General features: G+C 40.0%; 1 protein-coding gene across 1 annotated transcript in view; it reads left to right on the top strand.

The window, feature by feature from the left end:
* The window catches only part of KSR2 (kinase suppressor of ras 2), a 1,792,292-nt gene that overhangs the window by 843,033 nt on the left and 934,011 nt on the right, over positions 1-15,248 (top strand). Inside the window, exon 7 of the mRNA XM_086943271.1 lies at positions 7,423-7,492. Within this exon, the coding sequence (XP_086799397.1) occupies positions 7,423-7,492 (70 nt within the window). The remainder of the gene's footprint in view (positions 1-7,422; positions 7,493-15,248) is intronic.

Below are 15,248 nucleotides of genomic sequence, written 5' to 3'. Positions count from 1 at the left end.
ACAACGACAGCAATTGTAGAATTTTGGTCTCCAGTAATACCAGGAATTATACTGAAGGAGAGCAAGACCCTCCATAAATATGGTTACGATCTGACCACAGTATTACAGCACGAAGTTCACAAAAAACCCACAACAGAAGAATCTCTTAAATGCAGCGATCGAAGCAAATCTTTAACACCATGACCAACCCCCCAGACCACACTGCATAAAATATATTTGTCTCCATAAAGAATGGTGAAAGAGAAGTCTGGAGTAAAAATTCCCTCAGCGAGGAAACAACAAAGGGGAATACTCATGGACCTGGATCTCAGAGACCCTGAACCGTAATAAACAAACCAAGGACAATAAATTTCCCGTTTAGCACAGGCTTGACGATCACCTCTTGGACCATAGTGGGAAAAACTAAAGAAAAAATGGCTGAAATAACAAAAAACTGCCCAGCTATAGTGGCCCTCCAAGAAACGTGGTCTACACAAAACTTCTGCCAAGAGAAATAATTCGTATATGATACCATTGCAGAGCAGGTTGAACGGGGACATGCGAAAGGAGGGATAGCTATCTTATTAAATGAAGATTACAAATGGGCCCAAGAAATAATACCAACTAATTCAAATAACCACCAATGTATCAAGATCAAGTACGGGACAAATCCTCTAGAAACTTTAAAAGATCTACTAATCTATAACATCTATATCCCCCCTGGAGCAAAAATGGACACACTCGCTTTAGAAATTTTAAAAGACATTGAACAAACAATAGAAAACCAAGGTTATCCAGCGTTCTTTATCATGGGTGACTTAAACGGGAAAATATCTAACGAGTCATTACAAAAATGGGCAGATTGGCACAAAGAAGAGGCCTTGGGTATTTCCACTCCGCTACTGCCTAAAGAAAACAAGGCGGATAAAAGAGGAAAAATCCTAATAGCATCACTCCCTGTGTTAAATGGAGTAATACTGAATGGCAACGTAGAAGGCGACATTCCCGCCTCAAATACAAGACAGGGTAATAATAGTCCTTCGCTTCTGGACTATATGATCTGTAGCTATGACTTATATGGATCAGTTGTACAACTTAAAATTAATTTTGTTCATGGTAGCGATCATGCCACTCTGCAAGGAAAAACAGAGTGGAAAATACAATCTACCTTGTCAAGTCGAATTATGTACAACCATAGCACAGTTCTGGCAAACCCAAGCCAAAGACGTATTCATTGGAATTCGGCTACATTCAACAAGATAATCAACATAATTGATTCTACGCCACTTCTGCAAGTAACCCATTCGGCAAATCCGATAGCAAATTACGAAATGGTCATGAAAAAGCTAACACAAAAATTGCAGGAAAAATTGATGCAATCAATAACAACAAAGAATCAAAACAAAAGGCCAAAGTTAGCGACCAATACAAAACTTCTGAATATACTGATAAGAGAACAGTTCTTAGAATATTCTCCATATAAACAGCTAGATATTACCAAATTAAAAAATCAACTCAGGAGAGAAAAGGAAAAAAATAAGAGAATAACACAAGATCAAAATTGGGCAGACCTGCAGATAGCAGCGAAGCAAAATAGCCAACGAGCCTATTGGAGCATAATCGCCAAAGAAACGGGCACGAAAAAAGCCCTACAAGCTATCCCGGTCCCTCCAAAGGAATGGGATCTTTACCTTGCCAACTTATACAAACTAAACACCAATTCAGAAATGATCCATAATCTTACTATGAATGCAGAAATAAAACCTCTAAATAGTGGAGTATCTAGTCCTTTCTCAATTGAGTTACATATAAGAAAGGCGAGAACAACAGGAGCCTCGGGTCCAGATCAAATACCGATCAAGGTCCTCCAGTGCAACCCCAAAGATTGGAGCAAGATGTTATCTCCCCTTTTTTAACTATATCTTCACTACTGGAGAAATCCCCAAATCATGGGAGGGGAGTATAGTAATACCCATACATAAAAAGGGTACAAGGCTACACCCTGGTAACTATAGGCAAATAGCCCTCTTGGTTGCAACAGGAAAAATCTTTACTGCAACAGTTTTAGATCATCCTAAAGATTGGGCCTTTTCAACTGGACAAATTCCTTTATATCAGGCTGGATTTAGGCCAAAGCATTTGGTCACGGACAACATTGTGATGTTACAAACCATTCTAGATAAATACGTGACAGCTAATCTCAGGTCGTATATGCTGCTTTTATTGACTTTTCCACCGCATTTGATAGAGTGAATAGAGGAACACTCTGGAGAAAACTTGGCAAAATGGGCATCCCCATATAAACTATTACACATGCTCATATCATTACATACAAAAACCTGGTGCCAGGTTCAAATGGGATGGGAAAAGGGTCTCACTAGTTCTATCCCGACTCCAAATGGTCTAAGGCAAGGATGTCTTCTCGCTCCTCTACTGTTTTCCCTGTATCTTAGTGATTTGCCTCATCGTTATCAGCAGAAATGTAACTTTCCACCAAAAATTGCCCTCCACAAAATACATACGATGTTATATGCTGACGATATAATTGTACTAGATCTAACCCCATTTGGATTGCAAAGGAGCCTCCAGGCACTTCACAAATACTCGGAGGAAAATTATCTAATCTCGAACATCGCGAAAACAAAAATAGTCCCGTTCTCAGGAAGGAAAAAGAGCATCAAATTCAATTGGTCCCTAGGGGAAAAAAAGGTGGAAGTCGTAAATGAATACACTTATCTAGGTCGAATCTTCACTAAGTCTTTACAGTATAGGCCCCACACTCTGAATTTGACCCGGAAATCGGATATGCACGTGGGAGCACTGTCAAGATTGTACGCCGCTTCTGGACAAAGACACTTCTTCTCCATGCTTAAGGTAAACAGCGTAAAGATCCCACCAGTACTGTCATATGCTCTGGAATACATATCAATAAGCCAATGGAGCTTTTTAGATCTAAAAGAAGGCAAGATCCTACGGAAACTCACGAAGCTGCCCCAGGCAGTACCAGTACAAGCCCTCCGACTAGAGTATTCACTAACTAGTGCCTATGCCAGAAGAATTGCTAATATCATCAGGTGGGCATACAATCTCCTACACGCGGATGAAGGAACGCTCCGATCCTTGCTTAAAATAGAAATATTTGAACGCGAATCATCGAAGCATGTATTTTCAAGAAATGTTTTAATTGCTTTCAAACTTTCAGAGACTAATACTAATCTGCTACTATCCTGGACACCTGCCCACCTGAAACTCTTCTTAAGACATTTTACCCCAAAACTTAGCTTTGACCTTGACTTTCAGCATTGTTTTAAATTGCCTCTTTATAAAAATGTTGCAGAATCTATTGTTTTCAAGAAACCTCAACAGTATATTAAATTTAATCTTAACCATCGGGCTAGGAGATCGATTGTGCTGCTCAGATTAGGAATACTTCCTGTAAAAGCCGTTATATATAGGTGGCACTTAAAAGAAAGCACTATTTGTAATCTGTGTAATGGTGGAGAGCAGGACTTAGAGCATCTATTGTTCACCTGCCCAAATGCAACAGTTGTTAAGGCAAGAAAAAGGTTTCTACAACCAGTCTACGCTAAATGTAGAATCAACTCAGTACACAAAATGATTATTCTATGTAAAGCTCCGCCAAATGAATTTGTATGTTATAACTTTAAAAAAAAATTAAAACCATTTTTAACTTTGTATTAGAACGAAAACTTTTTTTGTTTGTTTTTGTTTTTTTGTTTTTGAACGAAAACTTTTTAACCTAGTGGTTTAAAATTGAATATGGTGTACTAAATATTTGTGGTCCTCAGTGGAGAACCACATAAAACAAAATAAACTTGAAAAAACTTGCCTTTGCAAAAGTTATGCAAAATACCCAAAACATTATGGGGCTTATTACGATTTAGGTTGCAGTTGCCTCCGACCGACATAGCCACAGTCTCTGGACCAACCGACCGACGATCTGCGGTTTGACCGCACATGCTGCAGTCGCAAACTCCCATTTCTCTATTGGAGCTTGTGCTGCGTTCGCAAACTGCCGACAGCACAAGCTTTCATACAAAAATGGGAGTTTTTAAAAATCACTGCACCTCATGGCAGGAAAATCATGGTGCTTGCCACACGCTGCAGGGATTAACAGGGGGCAACATAGGTGCCCCCAGGACTCCAGCAGGAGGCTGCTGAGGCATGGGAACCCTGCTAGGGGCCCCAACATCACTTTCTAACAGGCTTTTCATGTCGGAAAGCCCAACATGAAAAGACTGTCAAAAACCGACATCAGAATCCCCACTGCGGAAATGCCACCCATAGATCGGGAAACATCCTTTACCACGCAACTTTTACCACGCAGTGCCTTTACAACGCAGGTTTTACAACGAAAACCATTACAAGGCATTGCACTGGGGGGCGCTCTAGGATAGGGAATAGTTTTAATTTACTATCCAACACCTTCCCTTCTATCCACGGGGACTGGAGGTGGAATAGTAAATTAAACTATTCACTATCCAGCACCCCCCAAAGCAATGCGTTGTAAAGGTTTGCGTTGTAAAACTTGCGTTGTAACAGCATGCGTGGTAAAAGCATGCGTTGTAACAACGTACATCCCCATAGATCATTACGTGTGACCTCCAACTGGCCAACAGGCTCCTTGAACCCATCGGAAGTGAGTCGGTCCAACCAGCCGGTCTAAACTCCAACCGCCTGCATTGTAAATAGGCGGTATGACTTTAAACCTACAATATCGTTCGGTGAGCCTCAAACGAACGGTCGGAAACTCACTGACACACATCGTAATGAGGCCCTATGTGTTTTTATGCATAGTGATGGCTTTGGAACTTTTTTTGATGCAAGGAAACATTATTTGCTAAAAAAATAAAGCTAAATTGTGCATGATGTATAGGTGTAATCTCAGGAATTTTCTGTTAATAGTTGTAATGTAAAATGCCGGAAAGTTTTTGAGATTATGCTTTCCTAAATTAAATTTCACCCAGGCCTTGTTTAATGTCAAAAGACAATGAGGCCTAATGTATTTTGCATTCTCTTAATCTTGATTAGAGCACACATAACTGGGGCACCTACTTGTGTGACAATTACAAGGAACAATCTAACGATGACACAGAAATTCTTGAAATCTCATGCTTTGTATCGAAGTAAAGTGTGGTGTATGTCAGGATTTTTATTTGAATTATAACAAATGTTTTCATTTTGGACATTTGCAAATAAAAAAATAGACACAATAAAATAAAACTTCTATGTTAAGGACTTTGATTTGCTAGAATACAATAAAGGGTCCCTGAGTTCCTGAATATAGGGAAAGGAGGGCAGGGAAAATATAGGAACAATAACGACAAACCTCTCCCAATGAATTAAATAATACATTGGTGGTACATCCTAAATTGGAAACAACATAATTGTCCCGCAGCCAATAGTTTATTTTCCTTGTTTTATTTGATCAAAGAAGCTCTTTTAAAAAAAATTTTTTTATATATAAATTCATTTGTATAAAATTCTTCTCTATACACAGATTCAAGTAGAACAGCCCCACAATAACATTACACAGGATATGCAAAAACAATATGACACCACATGCCACACAGACACCTGACATACCATACAAGGCTCAATTGTGAAAGACAACAATACACCAAACAAACTATAAACAAAAGAGTAACAAAACATGCATTCCATTATTCATATCAAAACAACAAACCGTGCCGATGCGCGTTTCAGAGTGGAACTTTAGCCAACAATTACTTCGTCAGGGCTCAGAAGGTACAATTCACAGGGTGGTCGGATACCATCCGTAGGTCATGAACATATATTTACATAATGGTGTGAGGGGCTCCTTATGACAATTTATTCTTGTGTATACACATAATTCAGTTGGTACGGCAATGCAGATGTAAGACCTCATGCTGGGTCAAGTTATCAGGATAACATCATTAGGTCAGGAATACTATAAAAAGTGAATACGGCAGGCCACAAAGTTAGAAAAGAGATTGAAATGAGCAGTGAAGAGACTTCCAGCCACTATACCAAGTTTTCTCTACGTTTCACAGAAGTAGGATGTGTTGAATGGGGACCGCAGTGAAGTCCAAAGCGTAGGGTCAAATATGGCTAATAATAGATAAGGGCTGCCTGGATTGTGAACATGGCCACAGCTTAAAAAATCTTTCTCAGTTGCATTACATGGGGGTCTCTACTTCCGTAGGACTTTGATTTGACCTTGTAAATTAATCAATAACCTCCTCTTTCAACACTCCAATGTCCTAAACCTCTGTTTTCATACTGTGGTAAGCTGGCCAACTGAGGTTTATTCAGACCTGTCATCAGTTAAATAATTAGGCATGACTACTTATTGGTCAAACTAGTTACTTTGTAACATGATTCCCTGAAGCCAACACTAGGTTGGTGTTATATAACTTATATGTATACCTTGAGTAGCCCAGACAACTTGTAACACATACACATTATTCATAAAAGGACACAGGGATGATCCTTAAAGCAATCCACAGTTAATAGTTTGGGAAAGAAGTGAAGTTTTACATTTTGAACTGTTAGAAGGTACTTCTCCATTGCAGTTTTATACATTGCTTGGCAACCCAATATCTTGCTTTGTGGCATAGGATGCTACAGTACTGTTTCTACAGTGGCAAACATTGGGGCCAATTAAGATGGCGGACGGACTGGAGTCTGTCCGCCATCGTGGTGGTGACTGGGAACATCCGCAATACATGCTGTGTTCCCACACACCCAATTAAGATGCAACACCACCATGGTGGTCGCATTTTGCACTTTAACATTGTGGCGGGATGTTCAAAATGCATGTTGTGCATTTTACTGCACTACGTAGCAGGCACAACATGGTGCCAGCCACTAGGTGCAGTGAAATGTAGGAAAGCAGCATGGGTACGCACTCAGTGCACCCACATCTATCCCCCAACACAAGGGGGGCCCACAATGGGCCCCAAAGCCAATCTCCACCAGCCTTTCAATGGCGGTTTCGACGCCACGGAAAGGCTGGTTGACTACAGCATCCTAATTTGGCGGACAGTGTCTGCTAGGCACCGCCACCATTTTATGGATGCAGATCGATCCACCAGGCAATCAGTACAATTGCCTTTGGTGGTTCTGTGGCGGATGGTCTTTGCATCCATCACTGTCGCAGTCTGGATCCCCGCCATCGTAATGTGGTGGGGGGAAAATTGTGGTCCGATGGCTGAAGGACTGACACCATATGGCTGGCGGTGACGGTCCTTCTACCATCGTAATCGGCCCCATTGGTTCCACAATGCAGAGATGTGTGGCTTTCCTTGCACTGTTATCACAGAATGCGTTATTTGTACTTTTCCATTAGCACTTATTTTTCTACATTGCCATGATTTTTACTTCTATGTCTGTGTTGATTTAGAATATCTGATCTATGTCTTTTGATTTATCTTCTAGACACACTATCAGTGCCTCGATGGTCCCCACAAATTCCGCGGAGAGATTTGGGAAACTCTATAAAGCACAGGTAATTTGAGTTTATACATTGTACAATTTTTAAGCACAATAAAACGCTAACATGAATACATGTAAGCATTTTTGGCAAATGCAATGGATTGCCTACCTAACATATTTTAGGTGTCTTGTTTGATTAACTCTTTTGTTTGTATTGGCCAATGAAGAACTCAAGTATTTACAATCACCCACAAGAGAAACCGGAAGCTTAGATCCAATAGTGAAATGTTAATCTGTGATTCTACTGCAGAAGATTAACTGGTGGTAGTACTCTCAATAAAACAAGTGGTTATACTGGACTTGATGCAGGGGTGAGAGGGGCATTCTGATCAATACTGAAAGCAAAATGGCAATCCATCAACAATCCAAATGACAAATCTATGTATAGCGTGTCCTTAAGCCATTCCTTAGTTTTAGGGCAAAGGATGTCATATTATTAGTTTTTAGGGAAAGGAGAGAGTGCTTCTATTGAATAATAGACAGTTTGATGTCAGCAATATGCTTATGGTGGCAAAGTCTTTGTATACATCTTGGGCCGAGATACTGAAGCAGTTCTGACTGAATCAGTTTGAGAAAAAAACAAATAACCCCCTCACCCAGCAGTGACTGGCAGTGAAAACCGTCCATTTGTTCAATCAATCTAAATAGCATTGGCGAAGGTGTATTTCAGTGGTGTAGACAGATTAGTCTCTGTCATAGACAAACTGAATGTCTGCCCGACTCTAAATGAGGTGGGTGGACCTTTAGTTGGCGGTAAATCTCTGCCAAACTCTAAGGGGCCTATAACAATCATGGGCAGATCACTACGGCCGGGCTTGGGGTGCCCACCGCTGGCCCGGCAGTGGCGATCCGCCTGCCAAATGCCACTGGGACACCTACCCCGCCATATTAGTATGGCTAGAGGCACCGCCGCAGATGGGAAGACTGTCTGTCGCTTTTCTGCCGGTCAGATTGCCGAGCGGAAAATGCAGATAATATGGTGGTGGTGACTCGCAGGCACCGCCATCCATATGATGAGGCTTTTATGGAAAAAGTCCTTTCCATGGTGGCTATGCTGCCATGGAAAGGCAGGCAATCTTTGATATTGGGGGCCTTTTGCATGCCCCCAGGGTGTTGGGGGTTCGGGGGGGTGCACTTGGGGGTACCTATGGTAACCCCCTTCATTGGCATACACAAGGTAGCAGGCCCTGTGCGGTGCCTGTCACGTTGTGCGTGCCAATGCACACATGCGGCGGGTGCTGCTGACCGCACCACCCGCCACAATGCATAATATGCAGGATGCAACCGCCAGGGTGGTGGGCACATCCTAATTGGCATAGCGGGACCACCACATCTCTGGCAGTTGGTCCAGTTTACCCTTACAGTGTCCGCCCGCCATTGTAATGGGCCCCTAAATCGGGCCCCAAGGTACTTTACTCACAAAGAGAGAAGAAAGTGACAGAAATGAATCGCCCCTCACCACAGTGGTAGATTTCATAAGTTAAATTTAGTTGGGCAATCATATACTGTGGAGTTTTTCTAATGATCTACTAACAACACAAGAGCCAATCTCATGCTGCTGGCCTTACCTAACCTGTAATTATCTGACGATGATGACTACTGGGTGTTTGGAACAAAAATAGTGATTTAAAAATATTGTGAATCAGAAATATTGGAAATTAAATATCGTACCACATAGATATTGTAACGCATGACTATTGTTGACAAGTATATTTTTTTTGAGGTAATATTGTAAATATTATTGATGATTTTAACATTGTTTTCACAAATATAATAGTTAAAAATATCGGTTTTTTATTACTTTAATCTGTTTCAATGGATATATTAATTGTATGCATCACTATTGTCTATATGAATGCTATTCATTGTTTTTAGTGATTCAGTAGTTTTCATAATATTGATTAAATAGATTTTCCTGTTGAGCTGGGCAATATTAAAACAGGAAATGTTCCTGGTTTAAATTCCTGTTTTAATATTGCCCAGCTCAACAGGAAAATCTATTTAATCAATATTTTGAAAACTACTGGAGTCTAACCATATTAAATACACAATTTCCACTGTAGTTTATGCAACAGTAGGGCCAGTGTTGGACTTTGGAGGAGTTACATTTACTGTTTCTACTCCAGTCACCGCAATAATAGGGAAAGTGTTGGACTTCGAATGAGTTATATTTGTTGTTCTTACTCTTGGCAGTACAACAGTAGGGTAAATGTTGGACTTCAGAGGGGTGAAATGAACATTTCCTGGTTTAGAACTTCATCTATTTTATATATGAAATGATCACCACCACGTTAGGGATATATTCTGCCAGCCCTGTAATCCCTGAGAATTTTCAGTCAATCAAGTCAGCCACATCATTCTAGCTTTCATCTCCAGAGGCCAAGAAAATCAGTCAAATATAGATGGATAAAATTGTAGTAAGATACTGACTTGCTGGTGTCACAGTTAGACATCATGATAACTCACGCCCATTCATACTGTCCTTTAGGAGGACCTGATCTGTCTCTGTAGGTCAGAAAGTCTCTGGTATGTTCCCCTGAAATGCAAACGTATAATGCTTTCGAATCTCGGTCTTCTGTTTTGCTCTCCTTATCCTAATATGCTCGCTAACCCTCCAAACTACACATCCCTTGCTTTCTTTAGTATTTATATTCAAATTGGGATTCTCTTTTACTATGTTTCAGACCATGAGCTTCCAACCGAACGTCTGCAAGTTTGAATGTAGTGGTAACTTTGTCATCTCTTGTGCTAATCATCCAGGAAGTTTGGCCCTTCTAGTTAGTTCACAAAGACACTCATAGTACCACAAATTCTGGGACAAGAATTGTGGTGTTTACTTAAAAAGTAGCAACACTAGCTGTCAAGCAGTTTTTCAGATAAGAGTAAAAATGAGGAGGAAGATTAAAAGTAGTCAAATTGGTAAAATCTGATAGCCTAAAACACAGAACAGTTCTCTACCTCATATAAAAGCCTGTCTGGAATCAGTTGAACAGGAAGAAAGAAATGATGAATAAGCATGTCAGAAGTGGTCAGAGATGACACTCGCTTTAACTATATAAGCTGTTTCTGTAAATAAGGTGTTTTCCCAAACACTTTCTTTCCATCCAACTCCATTAAGATATCAGAAAATCTGTCATCAGCGGCAGGACTGAAGAAGTCACTTAACTGACTAATACTACTTCATGACTCATGACTCTGGATCAGATCAAGACAGGAATTATATAAAATGCCTGCTGTCACTTGGTCACATATTTACTATCTGTCCTTCAAATCTGTCCATGATAAATGTATCTCTGTCTTCATATCTAAGTCATGTAGTCTGTAGGGACAAACATTTTAGTATGATTGCCCTCAACTAACAATCAAGATGTCATAGACCAGAATGAAGTTAAGATTTTTTGTCATGTCGATGACAGCCCCTCTGGCCAGGTTACTATTTGTTGTGGAGGACATTCTTTATAAGTATTTATCCAGTGGAAGCCATTGACAGCTCTTGACACTGTGAATCCTTACTACCCTCGCTATCATTTCCTGAGTACAATGCTGTTATCACCATCTTGGGTATTAGTTGGACCATGGCAATTGTTTTTCCTAGGTTTTCCAAATTCCAAAATAAAACACTTTTGTATGACTACCTGTTTTCTCTCATCTAAATGCAAATTATATTTAAAAAAACCCTGGTACAGGCTAATTTAGTGAAAACTTATATTTTCTTTTTGTACACCCATAACTATGTATTGAACTGTTTAGTATTGTGTTAATTCAGTGTTTTACTTTTACTCTTCTCTGGAATATCAGCCTCTTTTTTTGCCCATATCCGGAATCTTTTCACAATGGATGGAATCCAAAAGTATTGTACAATTCTTTACACAGTGTGTCTGACATGCTTTCACAAATGCATTTATAAATGTCTTTTACAAGTGATATTTCTCCAGGTTTACCTACCAGCTATGTTTTTTAATGGTTGCACACATATGGAATGTAAATACTTGGTGAAATGTGTTTAATAGAAATTTCTTAGCTCACACAAACACTTCATACAATAATTATCTTATATGACTGAGTGTTATTTGTTTCAGTACATGCTTCATCTATGTTAAACGTTGTAGTAGAACCCTGCTTGCTTGAAGGTAGAAACAGCTTTAGTTAATGAACACTTGGACCTCCCTCTGTGTCACTTCAGTATTTAAGACACTAGTAGTATAAAAACATGAGTGCCCTTTTCATACAAAGTACTGTATGCTACCAGCAGATGGTAACCAATACTACCATACTCATTACACAAGGCATGGCAGAGGTGAGCAATGCGGTTCATTCATGTTGGAAACCTGCTTTCGTAGCACACTGTACTCCACCCCGCCCGGCAGATGGATGGAAATTTGCATGGATACATGCTCCAGGCAGATGTGCTCCCACCTCCTGGTTCTGCCATCTTAAAATGCTGATTTGGAATTACTGAGCTGGCAGAGCCAGGTTGAAACAACTAGGGCCAAGGTAAGATCAGCTTTTTACTTTTTATATCCTAACATTTTTTTCGCAAGGGGCGCCTGCAGAACTCCTGGGTTCCTGTTGGAGAATCTTGCCAAACCTCACCATCTAAAAGTGAGGTGACACAGGGGGTCCCAATCAGGAGATGGTGTGACTCTAGAAGACCTTCTACTGGTTGGAAAATTGATTAACAGGAGAATGGATGACTCTATAGTGCTCAGACAGGCACGTCAAATGTTTTGCAGTAATTGTATTCAGCCAGCCTTATGGTCAACTTTATGGCCCACTGTGGCATGTAATACAATTGCAGATAACATGAGGGACACTAAATGATCATATGGCTATACTTACTATACACTGCTATTTTAATCACACCATCTAGACATATGTTTAAAGAAGCCGAACATGGTGAGCTGACGAGTATGTACAGAAATACTTTATTTCCAAAGCCATGAAGATCCACAGAATAACTGCAGCTTTTCTAATGCTGAATTCTCCTTGCCAAATGCAGCACATCTAACTCAGCAGCATTACTGTCAGCTTCAGACAGAAAAAGAATACAGTCTTGCACATATGGCACAGACTATAATACCTACAGGATCCAGAGAAGACCAGAATAGGTAGAATCGGTGGGCAGTTAACCTTGATGAATGTTTGACAACAGGAGTCTGCCCCCTTCCGTGTTCTATTAGAGCTACCCAATCTACATAGCTAATATTTTCACCAGCCAGTGGTTCCAAAAGTACGGCTACAACACAGTATGCACAGCACACCTTAGAGTGTGTGCTGCAGACAATTCACATGGCTTACTTTTTGCCACATCACAGTTCACATTACATGGTCCTGAAGAAAGCCTCATAATAATTTTTGGGGAAGCTGAAACATGTCGACCAACACATAAAGGGATACCGAAGACCAATGTTTACCTTCATATTATCCCCGCATTGTTTTTAGTGTGTCCTAGGACCACAGGAATAAAACTTTTTCAGGAAGGGATCCCAGAGACATTTTTGATATCACCTCTCTGACCACACTTCACAAAAATCAAAACCCGCTCCGCTGTAACACAGGCGTCGAAGCACAGCTGAGTTGCATTCGGTAGCTCAGCTGGGAACGCAATGATGAAGCATGCCGCCAACTAGGTTGGTGGGTCAGGGTTCTTCTTAAACCCATTGGGTTTTTCTGTATTGCAGCACTCAGAATTGAGTCGTCCTGGCATGAGGGTTTATTAATGGGTTCATCCACGTTGTTCTAGACTATAATAGAGAAAACATAACAGAACATAAACAATGATCAATCAATAGAACAGCATGCCAAACTAAACTCAGGACCTGATTTAGGGTATCGCGGTCATTAATCAGTCACAAATGGACAGATATTCTGTCTGCCATATTACCAGTCCATTGTATTCTATGGCCCTTGCAATACTGTGGACTGGGTATCCGTGAAGTTTGTGATAGAGTAACCCGCCTGATGAACTCTAAATGAGGCACTTAATTTTTACAGATGATGGAGTGTATACTCTATTATTTATTGCCCTATTTATTGACCCTCATGCTCATTTGGTTGGTGGAGAAATTGCAAACATGGTTGAATACTGATATTCTATAAGGAGAAACATGTGTCTCTAGTCAATTACATTTCCTTGTCTACACTGTGCGTGCCCCACGTGCTTCTGTAATTCATTTCGAGATTTTCTGATTCACATGACCATCTAGTTACCTGCAAAGTCAAACTCTCGGTTCAGTTCATAAAGGTTTATGTGGCTAGTTAGAACAGCCATAAAAGTGCATAAAGCATGTAATAAATACAATAAAAACATCATGGTAACCACATAAAGTCCTTTCTCCATATAATCATTACATAATTTAAAATCGAGGACCCGCTAATATATAACACTTTTCCTAACATTAATGGCTTTCAGAATAAAAAGGGCAACATTATAAGACACAGATGATCCATTTAGTGCAATCAAATATTTCGTGGCAACTTTATAAGATGTAATATTTTGTGCAACAAAAATAGGTGTAAAGTAAAAAAAAAACAAGATTCCGATAAAAATGACAAAACAGCAGAACGTGCAATGTACTTTTCTTGCTTAGACCATCACCTTGGCATGGGCTTGTATCTGAGGGGCAAAACTTCATATTTGGAAAGGCCACTAAGGATGCACATCACCACATCTCAGTATTACTGAGATAAAACTATGCTGCATATTTGTTACACAGGATAAATAACAATTACCACCCTCCTCTAAGTCAAATGACATACAGAGGGCAACTGACGATTTTGTGCTGTCAACATCCATTCGCCGGTCAGATCTGTACTTAAAAAATGTGTATTTAACAAACATCTTAGTTAATGATAACACCTGTGCAAGATCTGATCATTTAGGCAATTTAAACAGCATACTAAATTATGAATGTTTATAAGCTAACCAGGGGATGCATGGAACATTATCCAGGGTGAGGCAATATAAAATAATTGATCTAGTAAAGCTAGTTTCCTCCTTTGCCTATTGAAAAAGACATAATAACAGTGGTCTTACCAAAAGAATATCTTCTAAATACTACAAGCCGACCTTCTGATGAACAATCGCAGTTGAAGAAGAAGCAGGAAGACATATTAACTGTTTTGAAAGCTGTTTTCCTCAACTTGGAAGGCAATGCTAGAGGCATAACACCAAAGTCCAGCCCCATATGTGGCAGTGGTCACCCCTCTACCCTTGTAAATATCAGCCATTTCTCTAAAGGGTTGACTTCCTAATTTAGAGAAACATCTTAAAATCCGTTGTGAAACTCTGCTCATTTTGGCATTAGTGTTTAAAATCTGTTTTGTCGATGAACCGTTGCCCGTAAATGAGAAATACAAATAGCAGAAGGAGTTTACTTAACAACAGGGGTATTATCAATAAAAAAAGGATCTGCATTGTTTATGCTTGTGCCTGCAAACCATCGTAAAAGTTTTAGATTTGTTAATCACCATTTTCTTGGAGGCCATGAATTCCCCAAAAGCATTTATCAGTTTCTGCAAGCCAGCAGGGGTCCTAGATAGCAAAACAGCATCCTCAGCATATAACAATATCAGTATGGAGCACCCAGTGGCACAGGTAGCATCAGCTTGCAAAGATTGCAAGGGGTTATCCACCTCACTATTAAAAAGTGAGACACAGACACATCCCTGTTAAATGTGTCACCCCACTTTAAAGGTAGGTGAGCCTAAACCCTGGGGCCCAAAATGAGCTTTGCTAGATACATTCTCATAAAGGCAAGAAAGTAACC

Source organism: Lissotriton vulgaris, chromosome 11 (assembly GCF_964263255.1).
Source record: "Lissotriton vulgaris chromosome 11, aLisVul1.2, whole genome shotgun sequence".
NCBI lineage: Eukaryota > Metazoa > Chordata > Amphibia > Caudata > Salamandridae > Lissotriton > Lissotriton vulgaris.
The sequence above is the reverse complement of the archived record's forward strand: the minus strand, read 5'-3'. Positions and strand labels throughout refer to the sequence as shown.